The 27,018-nt window shown below is 46.7% G+C and overlaps 1 protein-coding gene across 1 annotated transcript in view; it reads right to left on the reverse strand.

The window, feature by feature from the left end:
* Positions 1–27,018, reverse strand: part of dgkb (diacylglycerol kinase, beta) — a 65,869-nt gene that overhangs the window by 9,277 nt on the left and 29,574 nt on the right. The window contains exons 20-22 of the mRNA XM_086153803.1: positions 19,317–19,381; positions 3,576–3,666; positions 1,466–1,661 (exon numbers count right to left, since the gene is read on the reverse strand). Of these exons, the coding sequence (XP_086009929.1) occupies positions 1,466–1,661; positions 3,576–3,666; positions 19,317–19,381 (352 nt within the window). The remainder of the gene's footprint in view (positions 1–1,465; positions 1,662–3,575; positions 3,667–19,316; positions 19,382–27,018) is intronic.

Consider the following 27,018-nt stretch of genomic DNA (forward strand, 5'->3'; position numbering starts at 1 on the left):
GGCGTGGAAGTCAGCCGTACGTCCTACCGCTGTCCGAAAAAAGCGGGACCCAGCGTCCCGTTGCGTCGGCCGATTGAGGATCAATAATCTGACTTCTGACAGCGTTTTATACCCACTTAATGTTTGCCTTTGCTTTCTTCAGGTGATTCAGCCTCATATCTGCCACTTATAAAAAGGACTGTGAGTACAGTACTGTAGTAGTACTATGGATAATAGTAATACTTCCATCTGCGATTCTTTAGGGAGTTTGGGGGTGGGAGGTTCAACCATTTTCTTCCCAGGTGACTCCTTCTGCTTCATTCATTCACACACACTCCATTGATGGCCTTTCTTTTTGACGTAAATGGAATGGGGGGGGGTTGCCCAACATCTCTTCAGTCGACTCCTATTAGCAGAGGCTTTCCAGTGCTGCCCACACACACACACACACACACACACACACACACACCACCATTAATTTAAAAGTGACAGTTCCAAATGGTGACGTGGTTGTACCCCCCCCCCTCTTAGCAAACAAAACCTGCCCACTGTGATTCACACTGTCGTCCCTGAAATATTCATGGGCTCTGGAGAAAAGTTTGGTGGAAAGTTGAGCCTGCGATCTGCCCGATGAGAGCAAGGACATGCGTGGTATGTACAATTTCTGAGCTCTGTCGCAGAAAAAGCACATTTGATGTAGTTGATAGCATTGAAGCTCTTTTGTGGTCTGTGCAGAGTCAGCATACCCTCTGCGCCAATCCACGCTCATTTGATGGGTATTTCACTCCGTGTCCTAGAAGCGTCACAGGGATAACACTGGGCAGTACCACTGAGAACCACTGGGGGCGCTTGTTGGGGTGAAAATCAAGAGGAAGGGTGGCACTTTTGGACTGGAGACCGTGTGAGACTCCCAATCCAACAAAAAGGAATTCTCCGCGTTGTGAGGCATTCAATGACCTCACAGATCATCACTGTCTTCAACGCGGCCTCCTCCTTTACCTTTCCCCAGACCAAGCAGCACCCAAGCAGAGGGAGCACTGCTCACTGAAACACAAAGGATGCAAGAAAGAACTAGAGTATGGACTTTCAGGATGAAGGAAATGTTTCCCTTATAGCTGCGGCACAGAACTGGAGCCCAACACGCTACAATTGGCCATTTGACCCCGGGGTCATCTGGCCACCGGTCCAGGATGAACCCTGCCTCTGGCCCAAGAGGCTCACAACCTTGAGTGCAGGATATTTGTGGAAAATGAATGAATGAATGGATAGATGTTCCCTCCTGTTCCTGGATATTTGGGATGTTTCATCTTGTTATATTTGTCATTTTGATCTGAGAACAACTCAACTTTGCGGGAAAAATCTAATTTGCTAATGACAGAAAGTGTGACTCAATTTCGGCCAACGTAACTTCCTGGTTCAGCGATGGGTAAAGTCGGTATTTCTTCAACATGTCACACGCACCCACACACACACACACACACGTTACCTTGGACCGCAAACATGAGCTCCTTGGGGTCGATGACGGGTGTCCTCCTGTCCTGGCCCTTCTTCACACCCTTGCGGTAGCCCCTTCTCTTCTTGCTCTCGCCCCACAGATTGGAGCCGCCGTGCATGCTGGGAATGTTGAGGATAGCGATGCCTTCCAGGGAAACGCTGCTCAGGTCCAGAGTGACGCCGTCGCACTTTCAGGGAGAGACAAAGTATTTTAGTTCGGACACAAAACCAGGATGTTTCGTGACGACAGAGCAATTTATTTGCAGATATGTGTTACGGTGTGTCATTTTTCAAAAAACTATCGGGTTACTGCACAGCTCTTTTCTTGGGACAAAATGGACAGAAATAGCGAGGAAATGGACCAACAAAGAGGCCAAAGACATCAAAATTTGGCCAGAATATGTCCAGAGTTAGCTCATGGCAAGGTTGCTCACATGGTGAAGCATAGGTAAAGTAAGAAAATAAAAACACTTCAACCCATCTGATAGTCCAAGTTTATTACTCCCAATATAGAGAACATGAATGCTGTGGCAGCTTCCACCTCCACGTTGTCCTTGTCATCCTCCTCTTCTTCTTCGGTGGTTTGCATGTATCTACCGTGGTCCCTTACTGCCTTTGGAAATGCATATCTAAAAGGTTCCCCTGGAGGAGTTGGAAAATAGGTTTTTGTCTCGGCAACTTGTACAGTACAAACCTTTTTTTGGACCCAGAGTCTTACCAGGTCTTCTTCATGAGGAATATTTCCACACAATATGGGACTCCACAAACCTGCCTCGTGGCAATTGTGCGTTGAGGATGCAGAGCCACCACAAATTACTGGCAATCAGCAAGGACTCAAAAGAAAGAGCCTCACTAACACCAGTTGCTGGGTCAGCGTTTGCATTATCCTCACCTCTCCCATCCTGACATGTCCCTACACATTTAGAGACCGGAGTCCAGAGACCACACAGCAGAGACTGGAGTGCGTCCTGTTAGGTTTAGTCCTGATGTATCCTCACCTGTTCCCTCCACATCCAGGGACCACTAACCAGACACCAGGGTGTGCAAACCCATCAGGCTTAGTTCCTACATATCCTTGTTTGTTTCGCCAAGCATCCGGAAACCACTGACCAGAGTGCGAACCTCTATCAAACTTAATCCCAGGGAATACTTGTTTCTTTCCCTACGCATTTGTAGACCACAAACCGGAGACTAGAGTGTGAGCCCACCTTTAGATTTAGTCCTTATGCAGCCTCGCCTCTTCCCTATGCATCGGGGGAACACTGACCGAGACCCGAGTGCAGGTTCAGTCCTCACGTATGCTCACTTGTTCCTTAAGTATCCGGACACTGGAGTCTGGAGACCACTGACCATCCCGGGTCAACTCTATATCATCCGGACTGTTTAACCCTTACAAGTAAAGTTCTGAACTCTCCCTTTTTTTTTGTGTAGAGTCTGGTGTCTGCATGTGGAGCTGACGACAAAGTCGTGATACCTCCGTCTTGTCCATTCCATCTGGTCCGAGACCATCGACCACGTGACCATCGACTTATCCACTTTTCACATCCGAATGAATGAAACTGGCTCCAGTTCCCAGCACGGAAATAAAACAAGCATGCAGCTTTGGAAAGCCAACTGAAAGAACCCATGCGGGTTTTTCCGTTTTGACGCAGGGATTCGGCTCGGCATCCTCTTCCAAGGCACCTCCGCCGATCACTGTACTCCGGATGACGGACCCAAAACCCAAAACGAGCCGCGTCACCTCCAGAACGGCACCTACCTGATGCTAATTAATAAAGACCTCTGCTCCGTCTGGCTGTCGCCAGGAAGAGGAGTCGTATCGACGCAATCTTCATTATCACTCAATATTTCTCGCAGCGGGGTCGAGTCGGGCTAATTACCTGCGCTGGATTTCGGGTCTGTGAGAAGTGGTTGGGGAGGTGCGTGGACACACACACACACACACACACACACACACATGCGTGTGCTCTCTGGGTGCTTACGAAATTTGAGTTATTTCTGGAACACGTGTTGACAGCGATCGGTGTTAACGCACCTCCATGAAGACAGTTTGGATACAAACCCCGACCCTGGCGCAAGAGAAAGGAGAAAGGTCTGTTCACCTCCACCTCCAGGAAGTCGTGGAGCTTCTTGCAGGTGGCTGAGAAGGTCTCCGAAGTGCCGAACTCAAAGTACCATAGCTTGTTCTTTGTTCTGAAAGAGAGGCAAAACCAGAGACGGGCGGGTGCGTTGGGACCGGCAGAAGGCGGCACATCAAAATCGGCGGCGCTCACAGCTGGAGCGCGTCCTTCCTCACATCTCCAGCCTCTGCCGTCGGGCTGAAGACAGCGAGTCCTCGATATGAAGACGCATCTGCACTCCGTTATTCTTTGTAACTAACTGAGAGGGAAATACTGTGTTTACAGCTGCCATTAATCTCTCCAGAGTCATAATGCGACCCATTAATCACTCGTCCCGTCTCCGCCGAGTCCAGGAGGCAGTGAAGGCAGCACGCCGGATGGCTCGCGCCCGGCTCTGGGGCCGGACCGAGGGTCTGCGGGGGAGAATCCTCCTGCCCTCGCAATTAACAGAGGACCAGGGTGCAGAACCTCCACCCCCAGCCCCCCCGTTGACACACACACACTAATGCTGATGACCTTGCTGGGGCCGAATGGCCATCTGTCTGTACACTTTCGTCCAAACATCATTCTTTCAGTGCCAAATATAAAATAAATTACATCTTATATTTACAAATTATATATATTCACTCTTCATTCATCCATTCACTCCCTCACTCATTCACCCAGTCACCCATAAGTGTTGCTGCTGTAAGCATAATTGTATGTTGCTCGTTGCCATCATTATATATATTAAAACTGATTATTTATATTCTGTTTTGATTTCTTGTTACGTTTTAATGTTATATTAAAAAAAATGATATTTGATATGATATCTGATATTTACATATCTTAGTGATCACACATTAACTACTTCTACTGTACTAGCAATGTTCTAGCGTTTGTGCATTGAAATTTCCCGACTGTGGCATAATTACAGGAATATTCTATTATATATATATATATATATATATATATATATATATATATATATATATATATATATATATATATATATATATATATATCCTAAACAGATACGGAGTTTAGGATGAGCATCATCGATTTGTTTTATATCATCTATACCTGTATTTTAGATTTTTTACAGAGAGTAGAAGAAAAATTCACATGCTGTTCATGAAAAACATAAACAAAAATAATCAAATGCTGGAAATGGAGTACCATTAAATAAATAATAATAAAAATAATAAAACGAGGAGAGAGTGAGAATCAAGCGGGAGGGGGTTTATTAGGTATTTTTGTCATTTTTATTTGCAGCATAACCCGATAATCTTGGTGTCTTCGGGGTAATCATGTAAAACAATGTCACACAGTGGCAGCGCCTCGGAATATTTAAAAAAAGTGGCGCCAACGCAAAGGGAAGAATATATTATTATGCGTTGGAGGGTGGTTGATTGGACCTTCTGCCAGGCTCCTTGCGGGTTTCTGCGGAGCGCAATAAAAGCCATTCACCCTCTCATTGACACGTCACATAGATACACAACTATTTCCAGTCATTCAACCATTCGTGGCTGTGGAGAGCTGGAGTTTGACTCACCCCAGTTGCATAATAACAATAATAGTAAGTCCAGTTTCTCAGACGTTCATCTTCCTGCACGACAACAGAATAAATGACTGCCGCCCTCCCCAAAATAACAAAACAAACAGCAGAACAACCTCCGGGAGGAGCTGACACGCCGACCTGAGGTTAAAAAATGGCCTCCTCTAATCTGGAATCGCGGCGCTACAAGCGGGACGTATTAGTATAAGCAGAGTAACAATCACTGAATTATTGATTTCCTCATTAGGACTTTTGTCAGGACCATTTAGCCGCCTTATAAATGGCCTTTCATTAGGGTCCGTGCAAGGCTAGCGAGCCGCCGCTGATTTATCATGTGCAACGCGGTCAATAGCAAAGGGATGGGAGAAGAGGGGAGATGGAAAGAGGCACGGGAGCGACATCATCCCCGCGGAGAGGCTTTCCACATCGCTGACATCCCCTGCCGTCCGCACCCTCCTCCCTCCCCCCTACCCATCCGTGAAGCCTCATCACTCTGCAGTCAAGAGCGCGCCTCGTCGCCGTGGCGCCAACACAATCCCCGCACGGTGTTTGCAAACAAACAAATGAAGGCGGCTACTTAGAAAAGCATATCGCGTAATTGATGGCGGAGAGTGGAGCCGCACGCAGGCGCGGCTTTGCAACTTCCGACTGCTGGCCCTCAAAAGTCCTTTGGCTGGAGAGGCGGCACGAAGACGCTCTCGGAGGTGGAGCGGCGAGAGCCGTGGCTTGAGAGCTGAGGTGAAAATGTTCCTGGATGAGACAAAGCCACCAGAACTTTCCTCACGGTATTTTGCACTTGTTCCTGACTTAAATTAGACAGCGGGAAGGGAGGGGAGCAGGGAACTGTCAAATCCCCACGTTTCCATTCATTCATTCATTCATTCATTCATCATCTACAGCGCTCATCGTGCACTCGTGTTTGCGGGGGAACAGGTGGAGACTATCCCAGGTGGGACTGGACAAGAGGTGGGGATTGAGCCAGGACGTGTAGCCAGTCCATCACAGAATCTTTCATTCACACATCTATTGGGTCTACAATGAACCTCCGGCAACCGTTTTTAGACTGTGGAAGGAAATCCCAGCAGATACGGGGAGGACACTCTGCTGGAATCCAACCATGGACCTTCTTGGACTGAGGTGGAGGCGCTGGCCAGCCAGCTTATTTTAATCATGTCATTAACCCAGGAGGTTCTGTCTGCAGAACCTCCTGAGCGGGACACACGTGTGGGGTTGGGGTTCGTCCTGGGACTGCAGTCCCCAAACTGCAACCCCTGGATCTGCGTTGACCTCATGACACAACCTTCTTGTTTCTTGGACGGGAAGCAGAAAGTAGTCAGATTTTTGCCCAAACAAATTTCCTGCCAAGGCTAAGGGCTACAGGATGCAGGCATCCCACTGAAACAACCGCAAAATGCAACAATGAAGGTAAAGAATCCATCAGATATGGCTGCAGTGGCCCATTACCATGACAACCAACACATAATGCTCAATATTAAAATCTTATCATCGCTATTTGGCAGGGTACCTGGATCTGTGTCCGGTGCTAATGGCAGTGCAATGTTTGAAGAACCAGGAAGTGAAGTTGAATTTCTGGTATTATGCCAGGAATAATAATCCCTACAAAGTTTCAAGTTGGCTATTTGTGCTTGCGAGAAACATGGATCAGCCAATCAGAATCCACGTGGAATTGCTGAACCCCGGCTGCGTTTCTGCTTAAGGGTTTGCGATACTTGACCCGACAGACACAGCTGAGGGCTCTTCTCAGTTAGCCGCACCCGACGCTAGCAGTTACACGCATTGTCCAATCACCACCCAAGCTTTGTTTTTTATTTCTGAAGTCCTGGCCCAGCTCTAAAAAGGTTTCTCCCCAGATGAGAGGCGGAGGAACCCCGTCCTGATTTTCACAGAAAATCCCATGTTGACCTCATGCAGAAAATAGCATGAGACGAGCTCTGACTGTCCTGTCGATTCCCAACCACTTAACCTAACAAGCCGACACCATGGCAACAAATCACCTTGTGTCCCTGTTCATTAGGTAATTAGGGGCATCCAACCTGCGGGATTGGATTGTCATTAGTTATAAGATGTTAAACACTGGCTGCTCCGGGCGGACTGACAGCCAGGAGCATCTCCGGCAGGCGCGGCCCATTAACGCTGAGTCCATTTGATCAAGACGGTTCTTTTAAAGTGGATTGAAAAGAGCGTCTTTTAAGTGCAATAAAAGCGCACATAAAGCGGCCAATTTCCATAAACCGTGGGCTGCTGCTTTCCCCCCGGGACGGCGTGATGGATACGCCGGCCATTTGTGTTTACAGGAAAAGCAGCGCGACTGAGAAAAGCGGCGCGCCGAGCGGCTGTGATTCTACCTGCAGTGTATCAATGCAAAGCGGACGGCAGCGATAACTCTGCAGCAACGCCGGCCGGCGCTCGGCACGCAAACGGGAGCTCGGGTTTCCAGGGTCGTGCATTTGCACAAACAAATCGGAAATGTGAAACTGAGAGGGAAAGAAAACAAACGGGAGGACGGGAGGGAGCAGCTTCTGGAAACCATTCCTGTTTTCTCCATTGCCAGTTGTGCTGGGATCCAAACCTCAGACGTCCCGCCATATTTTAGATTCCTTCTTTCGGTACCATGTGATGTTGCTGTTCGGCCCCAGCAACAACGGTGGTTGATGGTTCATCCACAAGCAAAGGCAGTCGTCTCTTTGGAGGTTCTTAGTCATCCAGGTCATATTGAATTTTGGTCAAAATCTTCTTGGACTTGAATTTTCTTCAGTGGTACTGAACAGTACAGGAACTGAAAGCTCTGCAGAACTGAAGAAGCCTCTCGGACGAGGGGTGAAACGTCCGCAGAAAGGTACAAGCAGAAAGGTAGCCCTCATCAGCCCCTTTCGTAAGGAAGGAAGCTTTAGCAGTTCCTCGAACCTTTGCAGTAACTACAATGTTTTTGGTGCATAGGGACAGCAGATGAACCAGAGACCGCGGACCTCAGTTCCTCAAAGTTTCTTCGCTCCAACTCCGAGGCAGGGTCTTTTTACAGATCCGCTAGAACTGCCTGATAATTGGTTGAACTCACAAGCCGCACCTATTAGCAGATACTTCTTGTATCTGACTCCAGACCGCCATTTTTAAAAACTATCGTGGCCACTGCTCAGCTGTTTTCATGCAGCAAAACAGAACCAGTGAGAATTGGAGCGACAAAGAGGTCCGAGCTCTTCTGGCCTGCTAGGCCTCTGAGGGGTTTCCAGAGCTCACAGAGGAACATCAGCAATTTGGCCCAAATAAGAGCAGAGTAGCCAACTGTGGGGTTCGTCACTCAGCAAAGAAGTGACAATAAATACACCGCAACCCGAGTTATTATTCCTGCCACACAGAGCATGAACGCTGTGACAGCTTCCACCTCCATGTTTTCTGTCCCATCTTCCACTTCGGATTTTGTTTTTTGAGAGTGCCGCTTAAAGCGTACGTCACGACACTTGCGTCACACCCTATCACAGCCCTTTACTGCCGGTGTGATAAAAAACTAAAAAGGTTCCCCTGCAGGAGGTTAGAACTAAATTCAGCGTAGACTATTCCTAGAACTGTGTTCTTAAAACGTTTCTGTTCGAAAGCGGCTGATATCATGTCATGCAGTTACTTTCTATCACCCGAGCAGCAGCTTCACATGTCAACATATTGGATTCTGCCTTTTCACACACTTGTTTTTGCTCACAAATCTGACGTAGGCCTGTTGGGGACGGGACCAGCTCCAGATTAAGATCTGAATGTGATCCCTTCTGTCTGCCGGGGATGTTTAAAAAACAGTTCGCTGCCTTCTTGTCAATATCTTCTTGTTGTGGCAACTGGACTTGAATTTCTTCACTTGAAGATGTTTCTGGCCTGACAAGCCGTCATAAGCATCACCATAACATGGATGAGCCCCTCTACAGACAGGTACCTGCCTTAGTCTGCTCATTCAAAATGGTGCTGTTTGTTTACTAGCTAGCGAGCTACCTGAGAGCGGAACAGATGGCCAGTGGTCGACCTGCAGCGTCGCTCTGGTTTGATCATTAGCGGAAGGAGAAATGAAAGGACGTTTGCGAAGAGATTTCGTGGAAGACGATTCGAAAGCTGAAACTGCAAGTCAGGAAACCTGGACTCCAGGCACAACGTAACGTAATACAAACAGTTTTGCCAGAGAGTCTAAAGTCAGCGTGGCGTCACTGCCCCGAGGCCGGGACGCCTTCAGATGCACCTCTCACCGGCCACAACATGCCATTGATTTTTTTTTTTTTTCCCCACTCCTGACACTTCATCTAACCCACCATGATCTATGACCTTATTCTAACACTAATTTCTTCTTGATCAGAGGTGATAAATATCGCATTGACATAACCAAGTCTTTGCGCGTTGCATCAATGCGCGGTTTTGTTTAAAACGATGCCGCTCTGGGCGCCGCCACTACGCCTGGCAGTTTGAGAAACGACCCGGGCCGCGCCGCCTTGCCTTCAGAGACGCTTTGAAAAATGTATTTCTCTCGGTTGCGCAGCCGTGATTAATTTTTGGCTTCGCTTTGTTTTCTGCACCAGCGGAGGCTGGATTTCTCAGTTGCTGCACCGGCGAAACGAGCCCAAGTTCGACGGGCAACTTTTTTTTACCTTCATGGCCCCGGAGGCAGGAAGAGGCCCGTCCACATCACTTTTCATTCATGTTAAATAGTCACTTATTATTTCCATCTATTGATATTATTGATTGGTTAAATGGCTGATTCACCTTTCTCAGTATTGCTGTATCGCAGATTTTTAACTCTTACATATCTAATTTTATATGCCAGATTTTTCGCTATAACACAGGTTTTTCGGTATAAATACATTTTTTTATATTCATTATTTCAATTACTAAAATAAGCATTTTCTAGGCTTTGCGACCAACTGGAGCGTGGTATTCGGTATCCCGGGCTGTGATTGGCTAAGCCACCATAGCATCATTGTCTGCATCTCCAGCACATAGCACGTATTTATAGCACACATCCGCAGATTTTAATTTATTGAACATAACCCCTATGATAAATAACAGACTACTGTAAAACGACTCACTCACAGACTTACAAACAATCAAATGACCATATTGCCCTCAAGGACAAATGATTATGCATCAACAATCTTGATTGAAATAAAGCTAACTCCAGTAAAATGTACATGTAGTGAAATATACATCAATATTAGTGTTATAAAGATAATAACACATTTTACATTTTAATGGCTGTTAGAACAGATAAACGGTTATTACTTTTTGGAGTTAAACCCAGGGGCTCATCAGGGGAGCTGCGTACCTTCTGATCCCAGAATACAACCACGATTTTGGGGGGAAATCTGTCAGGAGCCCCAGGTTATTCTAACAAAGCAAGGCAGCTCATTACTGCTCTCATTTTGTTTACGGGGTCCCGGAGCGTCTCGGCAACCTGTTTATCGAAGGTCTGACACCTCCAGCAACACGTTGGTGTGGCTGGATTGTGAGTGTGTTACTTTTTACAGTGAGGGTGCGAGCGTGTGCAAGCCGCCTCTCTGTTGCCGCTTTAAAAAAAATGAAAAAAGAAAAACAAAAAGCGCGTGTCAATCACAGATGCACTTCTGTACTCTGTCTTCGCCTTCGGAGTATTTTCAAATCATGCAGATCAGGTTTGATTTTCAATAATACACCCCCTGAGATGACCCGCAACTCACAACTCCATTACAGCTAATCAAAGACACTTAGCATCACGAGCACGTAGTTTTACAACGGGTGGGTTTTTACGATTGCAACGAGACGGATAGCAATACATTTACCTCAACAGCTGAGGCCCGACCCACAAATGATGAGCATTTAGCATTGGATGTCGATTCTTGTTGGAGCGTTTGGCCTTCAGTGGCGCTAGCTGCTAAATGCAGAACTCACTTTGACCTGGATGACTGAGAACCTCCACAGACACGTAGCTGCTAAACGCTACATATTGGTGCGGCTGCTTTAGCCAGGGTCTCATACACACACACCTCCGAGCTCCAGTCTGGTTTATCACATGCTAGTCCTGGCGGGGTAAGGAAATGTCCCCACAAGCATGCAAATGGTGTGTGTGTGTGTGTGTGTGTGTGTGTTCGTGTGTGTATGTGTCCCACTGAGCTGGGGATTGGGCCACAGGTGAGACACCGCTAAATTACACACAAGTGGTCATTAATTATAGATGACACTTTGGTCACATAAACGATTTCATCCTCAAATGAGGTCCGAGGGCGGCCATGGTCCGCCGTGTGTGTGTGTGTGTGTGTGTAAGTGTGTGTGTGTGAACGAGTGTGTGTGCATGTGTAATTGAGAGCGGCATCACCTGTGGCCCCGTTCCCAACTCAGCAGGCAACATACGCACACACGTGCGCATGGACGTCAGCGCGCGCTTGCTCACACACACACACACACACACACACACACACACACACACATACATACCGACATGGGTGTGTTGCTGCCCCATCCAGCACGTCGCAGGGCTTTGATGAACACACTCATTATGCTAAGGAGTGTGCCGCGGCTGGGCTTCCCTGCGCCTCCAGGAAAGGTTAACTCGGGATGGTTACACAGCACAACCAGAGCCCGTGGGCAGGCAGGGGCGGGGCGGCCCGATGCTGTTAGATGTCTCAGGAGCTGAAATAGATCCAGGGTGTGCAGAGCAAATATCATGGCGACATCAAGGATGTGTAGAGTCATACGGCAGCGTCAACAAACATGGTTGCTGGAGCTGCTGCCAGAGGGCAAAAACCTTAGAGCTGCCGTTTATCGGACCGCCGCGCAATTTGACAGGCCCCATTTTTACACAGCTGACCAGCAACACTTTTATTTAACATGAATTTCCTCCCATATATTTTTGATTGGCTGCTTTTGGTGCCAGAGGCCAGTCCAGCTTGCATTTTTGGAAGTAGCGAAAACATCTGTTACGGTCCCTCATTGACTGATTCCACACCGTCCCGTTAGCGTACGTCCGGTGGATGCAGCTACTTCACTGTGACTCCTCTGGTGTTTTGCGCCGCCCTGCTGGAATCTTAACCCTGTTTCCTCTTTCACCCCTCCTGCTCATACTGTCCATACTGATATCTGATCGGCACGGCCTTGGACACTAATCAGTGCTGATGACGTCCTCCTGGCCAAGGAGAACAACCAGAGTGATCAAGATCAAGTGTAAAAAGCAGGCTGGCCCGCAACAGGCTGCGGTTGATGGTCCAAATGATGGAAAGTGGAGCGAGGACAGATGGAAGCATCACTATTGACAACCATGGCCTCCAAAAGGTGTGACAGTTGAAATATCTGGGCTCTCTGGTTTGGACCAACGGTAACGCCATGGGAACCAAGGAGTAGCCCAAACAGCACAGACAATCCAAGATGCCTGTTTTTGTGGGAGGAAGGCCATGTGGTGCGCAGTGATGAGATGTCAATGGTCAGGACTGCCCCAATCATAAACCCTAATAGATCCAGGCCCTATGGATGTCCCATGATCGCCTCAGAGAAGACATGGGCCGCCGCAGATGATCCAATAAACTGGATGGGTGTGCGGAAAAAGAGATCCTGCAGCCACGCAGGAAAATGGAGCGATAAACGTATGAAATCAAGGAGTCGGTCAAACAGAACAGTACTCTGAAAGGGGGAATCAGACTTCTCTGGTCTTTGTCAAGTCCAGGAAACAGCTCATGCTGCTTTTGTAGCTTAGCTAACAAAGCACCAAACACCCTCGCCGCCTCTTGATAGGGAAACTTCTTGTATTTCTGTGTGGTCACATAGCCCGCAGCTGAAATCCAGCTGCAGCGAGTAACCTTCTCACACAAAAAGTGACCAAAAAGAGAAGGCCATCATCTTTCCAACAGTCCTAAACACTACTCCCATTTTTTTCCCCTTTTGCTGGCATTTTTTTTTCTTTAAAAGTGTCTAAATGCAAACTTTACATTCAAATTCAAAGCTAATTAAGGAGTTTAGATTTTTCCAAATTGCACATGAACACCACGAGGTTTCCGGCGGCAATGATAAAATAAAATTTCATGAAATAAAATTGAATAAAATAAAATCTCAAATATAAAAAAAAAATTGAAAAAAAGAAAATGCAATCAAATAAAAATAAACACATCTTCGAAGCTCCTTCTCTTCACCTCCTTGATTCTCCTGCGACCCTCCTCATTCTTGAGCCCTCCCGGGTCTCAGATTAATGTGTAATTACATGGGAGATAAGCATAAAAAAGGGGGGCAAGAGAGAGAGGGAGAAAGGGAGTGGCGTGCAATCGTGGGGGTGGGTTGGCGGGGGCGGCGGTCGGACGGGGTGGAGGGGGGGGGTCGTCACGGGCCCGACTGATTGTCTGCTTTTAATCCTCGACCTCATTATCACCTCCAGGTCCGGCAGTGGCAGTAAATGAATCTCTGCCGAGTGTCAAGTCTTCACACCTTCGCCCTGGTAATCACCCCAAGGTGCAAATACAGAAGATGGATAGAACGGCAGGAATTGCAGGAGGGAGGGAGGGGTGGGGACACGGGTGGGTGGGTGGGTGGGTGGGGGGGGTTTAGACCCCTGCATTTCATCAACACCCCCCCCCCCCCCACCCGCCCCGTTCATAATTAGCTTGGTGATGCTCTTTGGTAATTACACATGATTAAATATTCAGCTCAGTTAAGGTCAAACTGCTGACAAAACCTATAGGTTTGGAAAATCACGGCGGAGTGGATCAATCAAATCTACTCCTCCGTCTCTTTTAAATTTATTATTCAATCACACATTCGTCTTGTTTTGACCTTGGAGGTGATCGGCAGGGAAAGGAAATACAGAAACAAAGAAAATTAAAAGCTATCTGTCGGTCGTATTAAACCTTTAAGCCTCGTCGACGCAAAAAAGCTTTTACTTTGGTGGGAACAAGACAGGAAATAATTTTCCCTTCTCTGGCAAATTTGAAGACATTTTCAAGCAGTATATCAAATGGGGATGAATGTAAATAATAATTTTAAAACAGCAGATATAATTTTTCATCAGAACCTTAGGAAAATAAATGTTAAAAAAACTCTCATGTCCTTCTTATTAAGTGGATAATTTGTTGGGATAAGAATAAAGAAAACAAACAAACAGGAAATTATGTCTTATTTTTCTCCTATGAAAAAGATTGTGATTGTTTTGAAAGAATTACCGTTTTATTTAAAGTATTGTTGCAACACCTCAAGATCATTCCAACACACGTTTAAACATTTCTTTATACTTCCAGTTATTATATCCAGCTATTTGAGGTTGCTAGCCTTCTGAAAGACACCTGTGCACCCCACAATCTGTCAAAAGTGTAGCGGCCAACATGAGTGAAACCAAAGAGCTGCCAAAAGACACAAGAGACAAAATTGTTGACCTTCACAAAGCTGGAAAGGGCTACAGAGCAATCGCCAAGCAGCTTGGTGAAAAAAGAACAACTGTTGGAGCCGTTGTCAGAAAATGGAAGAGGCTAACGATGACTGTCAGAGTCCCTCGGACCGGGGCCCCCCCGAAGATCTCTCCTCGTGGGGTATCGATGATGCCAAGAAAGGTGAAGAATCTGCCCAGAACTACACGGGAAGAGCTGGTCAATGACCTGAAGACAGCTGGGACCACCGTTTCCATGGCTACTATCAGTAACACACCGAGACGTAATGGTTTAAAATCACACATCGGATGGAAGTTTCCCCTGCTTAAGTCAGCCCACGTCAAGACACGTCTGAGGTTTGCCAGGAACCATCTGGATGATCCAGAGGAGTCACGGGAGAAGGTTTTGTGGTCAGATGAGACCAAAATACAACTTTTTGGTCTTCACTCCATTCGCCATGTTTGGACGAAGAAGAAGAAGGATGAGAATCACCCCAGTAAAACCACACCTATAGTGAAGCATGGGGGTGGAAGTATTGTGCTCTGAGGGTGTTTTGCAGCACAGGGGCCAGGACCACTGCACTGGGTTAACGAGAGGATGGACGCGGCCATCAGATACTTACTGACCTGACTGCAAGTGTTTTGAAATGTTTTAGAGTTATTCACACGGGTTAATTACGTCACTGATTTTAATTGGAAATTCATTGAGATGAATACACATGTATATAAATATACATGTATTTACACACAAATGCACTTACACTTGTGCATGTGGTGAGTGTTATTACATTTGAAAATACACCTTTCATTGGAGTAAGATCATCGCAGACACACACTGTATCATCATATACAGGACTGTCTCAGAAAATTAGAATATTGTGATAAAATTCTTTACCCTCTGTAATGTAATTACAAAAACAAAAATGTGATTAAGTCTGGATTCAGTACAAATCAACTGAAATATTGCAAGCCTTTTATTCTTTTAATATTGCTGATTATGGCTTACATCTTAAGAAAACAAAAAATCCTATCTCAAAATATTAGAATATCATGAAAAAGTAATTTTTGTTTTTCAATTGCATTACAGAAGATAAAGAACTTTATCACAATATTCTAATTTTCTGAGACAGTCTTGTAAGTGTTTGTGTGCGTCTGTACATACACTTGCACTGTATAAGTCTGTGTGATTGTCAACAATTTGAAAATACACCTGTTGCAGGAATATTATTCAAAAAATGCACACATGCGCATGCTGACCACACACAAAGTACTGGCAAAGGACACTTCCTTTGTGTTTGTTTTCCACTTCTTACACACACACACACACACACACACATTGATATACTCACACTCTATACATATTTGTGAGTCTAACAATGAGATTTGTTTAACTTGTTATTGTAGTAAGATCATCAACACATGCTCTCTCTCTCTCTCTCCCTCCACACACACACACACACACACACACACACACACACACACACACACACACGCGCGCACACACGCCCACACGGGTGTGGCACAAGAGGTAGAGCAATCGTCTTTGGAACCGAACAGTTAGATCCCCGACTCCTGAACCCCTAACTGCTCCCCTGGCGCTGGTGGACAGCAGCCTACTGCTTCATGGTTCATCCGTGATGGGTTAATTGCAGAGAACAAATTTCCCCATGAGGGATTAATAAAGGATAAATTATTTATTTATTTAAACACACACACGCGCACACAAAAGTGTTACTCCAATCAAAGCTGAGAGACAGACCGACGAACAGCCTTTGGCCTTTTTCTTTCTGTCCCCCGTCCCCTCTCTCCCGTTCAGACTGCTGCCCCACCTCTGCCAGGGACTGTCGCCACGGTGATGGACTCGACCGTTGGCGAGCAAAACCCGTCATTCGCCGATGACTTCCGGGGTGGGGTGGGGGGGGGGTGAGAGCCCCTTCGGACAAATCCAACAAAAGCAGCGCTACCTTGAAGAACTATAATCATGCATTATTGAGGGGCGAGGATCGCAGCTAATAGAGAGATCCTAAAGCCATTCGCCCGCCTCAATTATTCATGGGATTCAAATAACAGACCCAATCATCTTCTTAAAATATCTCAATCATTTTTCACTCAGAGCTCCGAAGGTGTGAAACAACAGAGGAGCAGCTCAGGCCCAGGGACGCCAGCCTGGCTCGTGCCGGCCGGGCTTGCGTCGGACCCCGGCCACAATTTTTCATTTTCACCCTATTTACCTGTTTTTGTGGGTTTTTATTCTCTCGGGTGAGACGCTGCAGACAGACCAGGCATGGTTTGAGGACCTCGACTGTTTTTTTCCTGAATCTTAAAGAATATATGAGCCTCGAGTATGTAATTCTGAAATCACAACATGACCTGTTCACTGGCATGGAGGTCTGAGGTCGCTTTGGGTCAAGCTTCAGCACCCCTGCAACCCCGAGAGCAGGATAAAAATTCTAGATAATACATGAATGAACAAATCACTTTTCAGGCAATTGTCAGCAGACTGATTGCTACCTTTTGCTTACTTTGATTTCAGATTTGCTGTTCGATTTACTTTGAAAAACAGCATCACACACCTGCGCTGAAAATATGACTTAAAAGCAGACTTCCCTCAATGTCCTGTCCTCCAGGACACCTTCCATGTTATTTAATTTTTAATTAACCACATCTCTAACCTGCTACTTCTACAATCATTCCCTGCATAGAGCATTTCTTTTATTTTTCATAGTATATATTGTAGTCTATTGCACATATTGTTTATTTGCATATTATTACTGCATATAATATAAACACACTTTTCAACCCTGCAACGCTGCTGTGACTATCACTAAAGTATTGGTATGTAGCTTAGTTTATGACTGAAGTTAATCTTGGTTTATTTTATCTTTTTTAATCTAATGTCAGCCTTTTTTGTTTCTTTCAACTGCAGCCACCAGCGGGCTTTCTGGGTGGACACATCTGGTGTAGTTAAACAGAATTAAGGTAAAATATCCATCCATTCATTCATTCATTCATTCATTCATTCATTCATTCATTATCTATACCGCTAACCCAGATCTCAGGGTTGCGGGGGTGCTGGAGGCTAACCCAGCCGTGATTGGGCAAGAAGCGGGGTTCACCCAGGACCGGTCCCTGGTAACTCCTACATGTTTTTGGACTGAGGGAGGAAACCGGAGAACCGTTCTCGCTGTACGCCGGCGAAGCTGCGGAAAGATAGTTAGCTAAATGTTGTGCTAAGTAACCAGAGTAACGTATGATAATGAGTGCTGATGGGATTATTAGGAGGCTGCGTCTCATCAGTCTGACTGATCCACCACGTCAAACTAGCCAAGCAAATTCAATTAGGCCCACAATTACTCCCCAGCGCCGGCGCAGACGTATGGGAGATGTTAAATATTGATGGAAACATAGATGCCACGTTTGCTCATCTCCAAAAGGTGAACACATCTCCTGGAAGTGACGATGAAAAAAAGCCGAAAACGAGCCACCCCCCCACCCCCACCCCCGCGAAGGCTTCCACAGACCCAGCTTTAATAGCCACCGTGATTTGTTTTCTGGATGCCCACTGCCCCCTCTGCGTGACAAACAAAGGAAAAAATATCCAACTATAATTCCTGGTTATTTCCATTCTGGCCCGCGGGTTAAAAATAACCAGAGAACATTCATGTTATTCAAAGCTCCAGGTGATTACCCAGGAAACGCAACACTCTTTGGAAAACAAATGCATTTATCCACTCTAAAGATGGAGGAGTACCTCGCAGGGAGGGTTTTCGACAGTGAAGTTGTGCTGCCTTCTCGACTATTAAACAAAAATAAATCTATGATGAGGGACAATCAATCAAAGATGCTTTAAATTCAATCAGTTCAGGGTCATTTTCACATTGTCACCGATCCCGCTGCTTTTCCCGGAAAGGCCCTGCCCCCCTACGCCCAAAGCCACATGGCCGCTGTCGGGTTCTGCGTGGTAATATCCCATCATGTCGCTGGACAAAAGAAGTAAAAAGGTAAGAACCATTGCCAAAATTAGATTAAAAGAAACAAACAACAAATGTCAACAAAACTACCAAGAAGTAGCCTAAACACCAGCAACAACCACGGCTAGATATCAGGAACATACTGAATAATACACAGATAATACTACCTTTAGTGCACCCAATCAAAGTCTACAATAAAAAAAAAAAAATAAGGAAAAAGGATGAATCCGTTCCTAACATGCCAAAAATAAAAGCTTTCTTTAGAAATTTAAATTCAGTTTGTGGTCAGGAGAGACGACAAAACTTGTTTTCGATGCTAATAACTCTGTTTCTGACTGACGACCATCAGCTCCCTTTAACAGACCCACAATCTCGCTGCAGCCAAGATCCAAAACATGAACACCTTGACTTTGCTACCATCTGGCCCCCCTCTGTCAAGGTTCTCGGACGTAAAAAACATCAAATTAACGAGAAAAAAAAAGCACTGAGAAACGACGAGAAGTTAAGTAGGGTGTTTCCTCAACAGTTCGCGGTTAGCAGTTCGAAGACAATAAATAAATAATGCAAATAAATTATATAGACGTCACATCCAGTTCTATTATCCAAAGCATTTACAGATAAAAAACCTCCAAAAGAGATATTTATTATCTTTAAGTGTGTTGACTCTCTGGCGATCAACACAGGGTCAGAGACACACACTGACCCCACAAACAGACACTCATTTTACGATCCTGGACTCGATGGCGGGGAAAAATGGAGCCGCTTCTTGCAAACTGAAAACGTCAGAGACCCGTGACCTCGCCGCTTCAATGCGGACAACAGAATAGAAGGAATTATAATCCCGTCGACCCTACCTGCTGTTGAACTTCTCTGGGTGCTTCTCCCTCATGACGTGGAAGCGGTGAGCGATGGAGGCATCCTGCAAGGGGAAACCAGATGTTTAGATCGATTTAGAGTCTCCTTTATGCATGATGATGCGAAAAAAATAATGTTGATAAACGCAGATGGACATCCAGGCTCAGACTTCCTGAGCAGAGCAGGAACTAAGTCTTCAAGTCCCAAATATGGCCACCAAACTTGTGCTTCTGTTGTTTGACCTTTAAGAAAATTTGCATTGACTCATTTAATCTCAGAATATAATGAGTTATATGCGATTGTTTCCAGCTCTAGGTATACCTAATGTCCCCTTGACTTCACCTTAATCCAGACTAAAATAGCAGCGGACCTTCTCCGGAAGCATATCTTCCTAATCTCCCTACGACTTCACATTTATCCAGATTACAAGTGCAGCTACTTGCACACAAGTGTTAACAGTTGAATGACTTCCACGGTGCGGTTACACCTCACGTGTCCCTTGTGCACGCTCCTGCGAGCTGAGAGGAGCTGCGCGGGGAAGGAGGAGGAGGCGTGGAGACGGGGATGAAGAGGATATCGACACGCACTCTGATGAATGTCTAATTAATGAAGCACACATCGCGAGTAATCACAGCTCCAAGCCAACCTGTAGGAGGCTGCAAACACTCCTGCAGCCAGGATGTTTGCTCTCCCTCCTTCTCTCTCACTCTCTCTCTCCTCTCACCCCTCCGTTCTGTGTGACCCAGGCTAAAAAGTGAAGCCAGATTGTTAGAAAGTGATTCACTTCACATCCTATATGTTCTATATGCGGGTGCTACTCGTCACCGACGATGTTCTCGCTCCCCCACCGGCCCGCCGCCACCGCTCCATCGACATTGGATTTATAGTGAACCTCCATCTTATTTCTTCAGGTTTCTTTATAAGAAAAGGAAGACTGGGGGTCACACCGCTGATGAGGTCAAACCAACTGACAACACCTGAACGCGTCACGAGAGCAGCCATGTCTGTGAGAGCCAGAGAGGGTAAACTAACATGGGGGACAAATGGCGGGCTGTTGCTGTTGTTAAAGCAGCTGTCAGCTCCTTCCTTCATTATTGTGGTCCAGCTTGGCTTTGTCTGCCCTCTCCTTCCTTCGAGGTTTGCCATCGTTGTCGTCGCATTACTGCCATTGCAATCGACATCAGCGTTGCGATTGCCATTGCGTTACTGTTGTTGCCATTGTATTAAGGTCACTGCCATTACACATTGATCGTTGCCGTGACACAATAATCGTTGTCATGGTGCAATAGTTATTGCAATTGCACGACATTTGTTGCTATCGTATGACGGTCGATGCCATAGCACAACGGTCATAACCATTGCACAAATCCTTGCTATGACATCAGTTGTTGCCATTTCGTGACATTGGTTGCCTTCGAGCAATTGTCGCTACCATTGCATTACTGTTGTTGCCATTGGACGACAAGTCATTGCCACCATGCGACAGTTGCTGGCATTGACCAACATTAGATGCCATTGCATAATAGTTATTTCCTCTCCACAATAACAACTGTACAATCGTTGCCGCCACTGTGCGATACTTGTTGTAATTGCACAACAGTCACTGCCATAGGACAAAAGTCATTGCCATTGTGCAACATTGCTTGCCACTGCATTACCGTTGTTGCAATTGCACAAGTCTTTGCCATTGCACACCATTCATTGACACTGCAGAGCAATTGTTGCCTTCGTACAACAGTCATTGCCATCACAAAACAGTTGCTGCCATCGCGCAACAGTCGTTGCTATTGTCCGACAGTTGTTGGCACTGTACGACAGTTGTTGCCATTGCACGACAGTTGGTGCCATTATACTAAAGTCATTTCCACTGTTCAACAGTCGTCGCCACTGCAGAACAGTTGTGGCCCTTGCACATCATTGTCAAGCTCATTGCGTTGCACAATTAGTGGTCACACTTGTCAAACAGCCACGATGTACCACAGAGTATCCATGGACTTCCTGCACTGACCTTTTCCCCGTCAACTCACACACTCTGTATTTGCACTTTGAACCAGCACATGCTGACTCGGAGAGTTTACCTTTCGCACTGCGTCTTTTACTCACTGCCCTTTATTGTGCTGATATGGATTTATGGGTATCATTTTCTTACTGAACTCCCTTTGTCTCTACCATGGCAGTGTCGCTATGTCAAACTATGGGGCTTCACAGTGGACTGCAAGCGAAGAATCTCATTGGTCAGGCAAACCAATGTCCTTACTGTGCAAGTGATAGTCAACAATCCTCATACATTAAGCACAATGTCTGTGGAATTTGACCAAGGGCATTAACCCCATCATGGATGCAGTGAGCAGTGGAGAAGCTTGGGAATCAAAAAATGGAACGTTCACAACCAAGATCACTTACTACCTGAGCTGCGCCGCCCCGCCATGATAGCCAATAAGAGCCATTTAAAATGTGTTAAATATTTTCGAATATTTTCAACGAAATGGAGATTTGCCTTTTTTTGGAACATTCTACCGTCTCCTGGTGATACGAGAATATTTCCAGGAACAGAAAAATGACCCCGCTTGGTGGCAGGAATATTTACCCCGACGGGCGCCAACGCCGATGCTTCCCGTCATTTCCGAGTGACAGCTCAAGCGTTCCGGTGATATCTGCTACTTTTCTTTGTCGAGGTTAAACTCTTGACGAGCAGCTCTGAAAAGAAATACAAAAACCCCTCTTCAGAAAGAGCCGGGGAAAGTTGAGGGTAAACTTTTTGGGCTCACCCCCTCCTCCGATCCGTTTTGACCCGCTCCGCTTTTGAGTGGCACTACTGAAACAGGGAAGACCCCCTGCCAGCTTTCTCCACAGAAATTTAAGAGAAGCCAAAAAGAGAGAAGCAAAAACAAAACAAAACAAAAAAAAAAAAATCAATGGCGCTCCTCTTGATGTCTCTTCAAGAGGCTGTTAGCAGAACACCAAAAGAACCCGAGCCCCCCCCCTCCAGATCCCCGCAGACTCGCCCCGTGCTTCCAGTCTGAGCCGGAGAGGCGTGATGACGGACGTATCTGAGAGATTGTACCTGGACTTTCTTACAAACAGGACAACAGCGGCAAACAGAGCCGAAGCCAGGGGCCGTTGTCTCCCCTTTGGTTTGCTCTCTGTTACCCCGGCGCCGTACAAGCAGAGCGAGCCGCAGGCTCTGCAAACGGGCTGAGCAGCCATTCACAGCTACCGGGAGAGGAGGCGGCGCTCCGGCGTCCCGCGATGCTTTTACCGGCACTTTGAGCTGCTTTAAGAGGTCAAACTTATAAAGAGTGGAGGCGCGCTCCGCCCGGCTTAGACGAGGCAGCGGGTGAATAAAGAAAAAACACACGTCTGACAATTTCTAACCATGTCAATTACCACTGGAACCGCCAGCAGGTAAAATTTAACCCGAATCAAGACTTCTTCTATGCTGCTATGGCAACGCGTTTTTTTTTCTTTTACAACAGTTTATTACAAAGCTGCTCCATGAATCATAAACTACACCACAGAGAGAAGGAGGGAGGCAATGTAGGGGTGTAAGCCAGGCATTACATTTGGCAATTTCAATGAATGAAGGAGTCTGTGCGGAGCGACGCCTGCGACGCCACGCCGGCCTCTGCAATGTCTCCAAGCGTTATTCACATTCTGCCACTCCTGAAGGAGATCCAGTGCCGTCCACGAGCCCATTTTCATTTCAGTAACATGATTAAGGATGGACATCTGCGATGGACAGATACGATTCCAAGCTAACTTCCAGGCTAAGTCGCTAATTTATCAATAAAACCAGAAACATGTCTATACATTATATGGCCAAGTGTATTCACTCACCCATCCAAATAATCAGAATCAGGTGTTCCAATCACTTCCATGGTCACATGTGTATAAAATGAAGCATGTAGGCATGCAGACTGTTTTTACAAACATTTGTGAAAGAATGGGTCGCTCTCAGGCGCTCAGTGAATTCCAGCCTGGAACTGTGATAGGATGCCGCCTGTGCAACAAATCCAGTTGTGAAATTTCCTCGCCCCTAAATATTACAGTCAATTGTCAACTGTATTATAAGAACATGCAAGTGTTTGGGAATGACAGCAACACCACAAAGTGGTAGGCCGCTGACGGAGCAAGGTCAGCGGATGCTGAGGCACGTAGTGTGAAGAGGTTGCCAACTTTCTGCAAGGTCAATCGCAACAGACCTCCCAACTTCATGTGGCCTTCAGATTAGCCCGAGCACAGCGCACAGAGCTCTTCATAGAATGGGTTTCCATGGCCAAGCAGCTGCATCCAAGCCATACATCACAAAGTGCAATGCGAAGCGTCGGATGCAGTGGTGTAAAGCACGCCGCCACCGGACTCCAGAGACCCGTTCACTGGAGTGATGCTTATCCATCTTGCAATCTGATGGATGAGTCTGGGTTTGGTGGAACACTGAAAGCTTAAACAAACCAAGACACTTTGGACAAGTTCCTGCTCCCAACTTTGTGGGAACAGTTTGGAACTGGCCCCTTCCTTTTCCAGCATGACTGTGCACCAGCGCACGAAGCAAGGTCCATAAAGACACGGATGGCAGACTCTGGTGTGGATGAACTTGACTGGCCTGCACAGAGTCTCGACCTTCGGGATGAATTCGAGTTGACACTGAGAGCCAGGCCTTCTCGTCCAACATCAATGTGTGACCTCACAAATGTGCTTCTGGAGGAATGTTCAAAAATTCCCATAAACACACTCATGAACCATATGGACAGCCTTCCCAGAAGAGTTGACGGCGTTAATCCTGCAAAGGGTGGACCGACATCATATCCATTTCAATGAATTGATTCATAATTATTAAGGTCTTCACAGTGGTTTGTGGATTTTATTTAATTTTTTTATTTTTTTTCATTCACAATAATTTTTTACTCCAAAACTCTTCCTTCCTTTCACCTGGCCCCACTCTGGTTTTCTCTTATTTTACATATGGATGTGTAAATAAAATAAGAATTAATTCTGCGTACCCTGTGCCGGCCAAACGCATGTCGCGCCGCCGTCTTCATGCTTGCTCGCCCTCCGTCCCTCGCCATAGCCGCCCTCGAATAATTACCATTGTAAAAATCTGGCACCCGAATTAATCCGGGACATGTGTAATGTCCTCTCATAGCTCAAAGTTTGGTTCAATTATGAGCGGTTTGATGTGCCCTTCACCACATGGGGAGGGGGCTGTGGGGGGGTCGGGGGGCTGTAGAGTAATGGCTCTGACATGAGCGGCGGGGTCATTAGGCCGACTGACTGCATTTATGGTAGTGGAGCGAAGGCAGTGATTAGTTCTGTCTCTCACAGCTCGGCCCTGATTGAGATCATTACACTTCACGTCACTTCCACATCCTCCCGGGGGGGGGGGGGCACATTAATCCTGGCCAGGAGGTCAGGTCTGAGGGATTCACGGAAAAAAAAAAAAAAAAAAAAAAAGGGTGCTTTTTTTGGCAAGATTCACCTGGGAGTTGAATTTTTGAACCGGCCGAGCCGATCGGAGAACGTCATCCGGATATATTTCATCCACTCATCTCAAACTCTCCAACTTCTCCGTAAATGACTGGGTCCCTCCTCCCCGCCCCCGCACAAATGGCACCGTGCTCGGCGTCCTTGGCGGCTGCTACTGCTGATCTTTCTGTTTCGCCCGTGTGTCATTACAGAAACAATCACCTCTTCATCAGCATAATCTCTGAGGTAATTATCAGCTTGACTTGTCGCATAATCTTTTCTGTCGCCCCCCGCCTCGACGGGAAGAGAAAAAAAAAAATAAAACAGATGCAAAATATTATATCACACTCAAATCCATAGAGAGCTCAAAGTCGCCTTAATCCCCCGCAAACAACTTTATTTGTCATCATCTTCGCCTGCTCAATGCTAATCCCACAAACAGGTCGGGGACGATGGGGATCATGGGGATTATGACGACTTCACCCGCTCACCGTATAAGTTGTCAGACTGCACTGCTGCTCCGGAGGTGTTTCTACCTCTGAGGTTTGGTTTTGGGTCAGATGCCAGATGGATGAAAACTGTCATGGCCGCCTCTCTGATCTCACGCCTGTCTCAGCACCAAGCCGGGTTGTTGTCCTCTCGCAAGAATAAATAACTTACATTTTGTCCATCTTATTAGCCCTTTTCACACTGTGGAACCTTTTTGCAGCTCTTGAGCGCTTTCCAGGATCTAGTTCATTTCCTTCAGAGGAACTAGATACACCAGATACTTCTGGTGGACCGCCGGGCGCCATCTTTAAAATCTACACCGTAAGCTGTTTTCTTGCAACAAAACGGAGAGGAACTAGTGAGAGGTGGAGCGAAGAAGAGGTCCGAGCTCTTCTGGCCTGCTACACATCAGAGGAACATCTACATTTTGGCCCAAATAATTGCCGCGTCAGCTAACAGTGGGGCTCTTCGCACGGCGAGGCAGAGGGCGCCAAGCGCTGCTGACACAACACTGATCTCAGTACTTCATCAGAGTACTTTGATTTAAAATGCATTTATTCTAATTACAGTGGAAGTAATGTGTTCTCTGAGATGTGCTCTGAGGTGACCTTGAGGCTGACCTTCCATCGGTCCGTCTGCGAACAACCGGCTCGATATATTGTTCTCTCCATCACAACAACACATCCTTAGACGAAAACACAACACACACACAAACACACACACCGCTTGAGCTTGCAGACTGATTGCTGTCAACTTGTTCTCCATCACAACGTTAACAAGGTCCGTCCTCTAATATCCTCAAACATGGTCATTAGGCAGCCGGCCTGGAGGTGTTATTCAACTAACATTTGTGAGGCCATGCATCACTTACATGCTCGTGCGCGTCCCGCGAGCCCCCACCTCTGCCACCTGCAAATGTCAATTACCATATTTCCCCCTGACATTTATCAGTAATAACCAACATGACTGATGTGAAATCAGTGTCATTACACACATATTTATATACTGGGGACGGCCGGGTGGGGGTGCAGGGGCGGGGAGCTGCCGCTGGGGGTGAGGGGTGGGGGGGGATGAGAGGTGGTTGACTCCTGAGTGTGTCTCAATAAAAGCTCTAACTGGAACGCGATCACGCAAATTGAGCGATTAGGCCTCGGCCGGCGCGGTGCCTGTTTCCCTGATAACGCTGCTCGGCTGCGACATCGGCCGTCCCCCCCCGAGGCTCTTTACTCTTGCCAGCTTCGGCTGTTTACAGGCACCTGGCGCAGTGGGAGTCTATTCCTGACTCTGATGGAGTGAACGTACACACTTATACGGAAGCTTTGTATTGCTTTCAGTCCGCCGTGGTCGCACACGCAATTGATCAGTGTGCTTGTACAGGAAAATGCCCCATTATCCAACTCCCCGGCCCTCGGGGACTGCGGCTAAAAGACCCAGAGCAGTAAATCGAGGCTGATCTGGATCCTTGGGATCTACTGGGATCCAGACTTCAACAGTGTCCGACCTCGCTGGAAGAGAAACCCCCCCTTTGGTGTTTCGCTGATCACTGACAGGCCGAAGCAGCAGTGAACCGGTAGCGTTGTCAATACCAATCACCTGATTGTCAATTTACTGGCACGAAGACGTCACTAAGGTGAAGTTCGAGTTGACCTCGCTGACGCCACGGCCGACAGCTAACCCAATACCAACGACGGTCACAACCAGCTCAGATACACCTAGTGTCAAATGCTGGCAGATCACCTCCGGAGTTAT

Source organism: Fistularia commersonii, chromosome 10, assembly GCF_037954325.1.
Source record: "Fistularia commersonii isolate RoL2024-O1a breed Wild chromosome 10, RoL_Fcom_v1.0, whole genome shotgun sequence".
Lineage (NCBI taxonomy): Eukaryota > Metazoa > Chordata > Actinopteri > Syngnathiformes > Fistulariidae > Fistularia > Fistularia commersonii.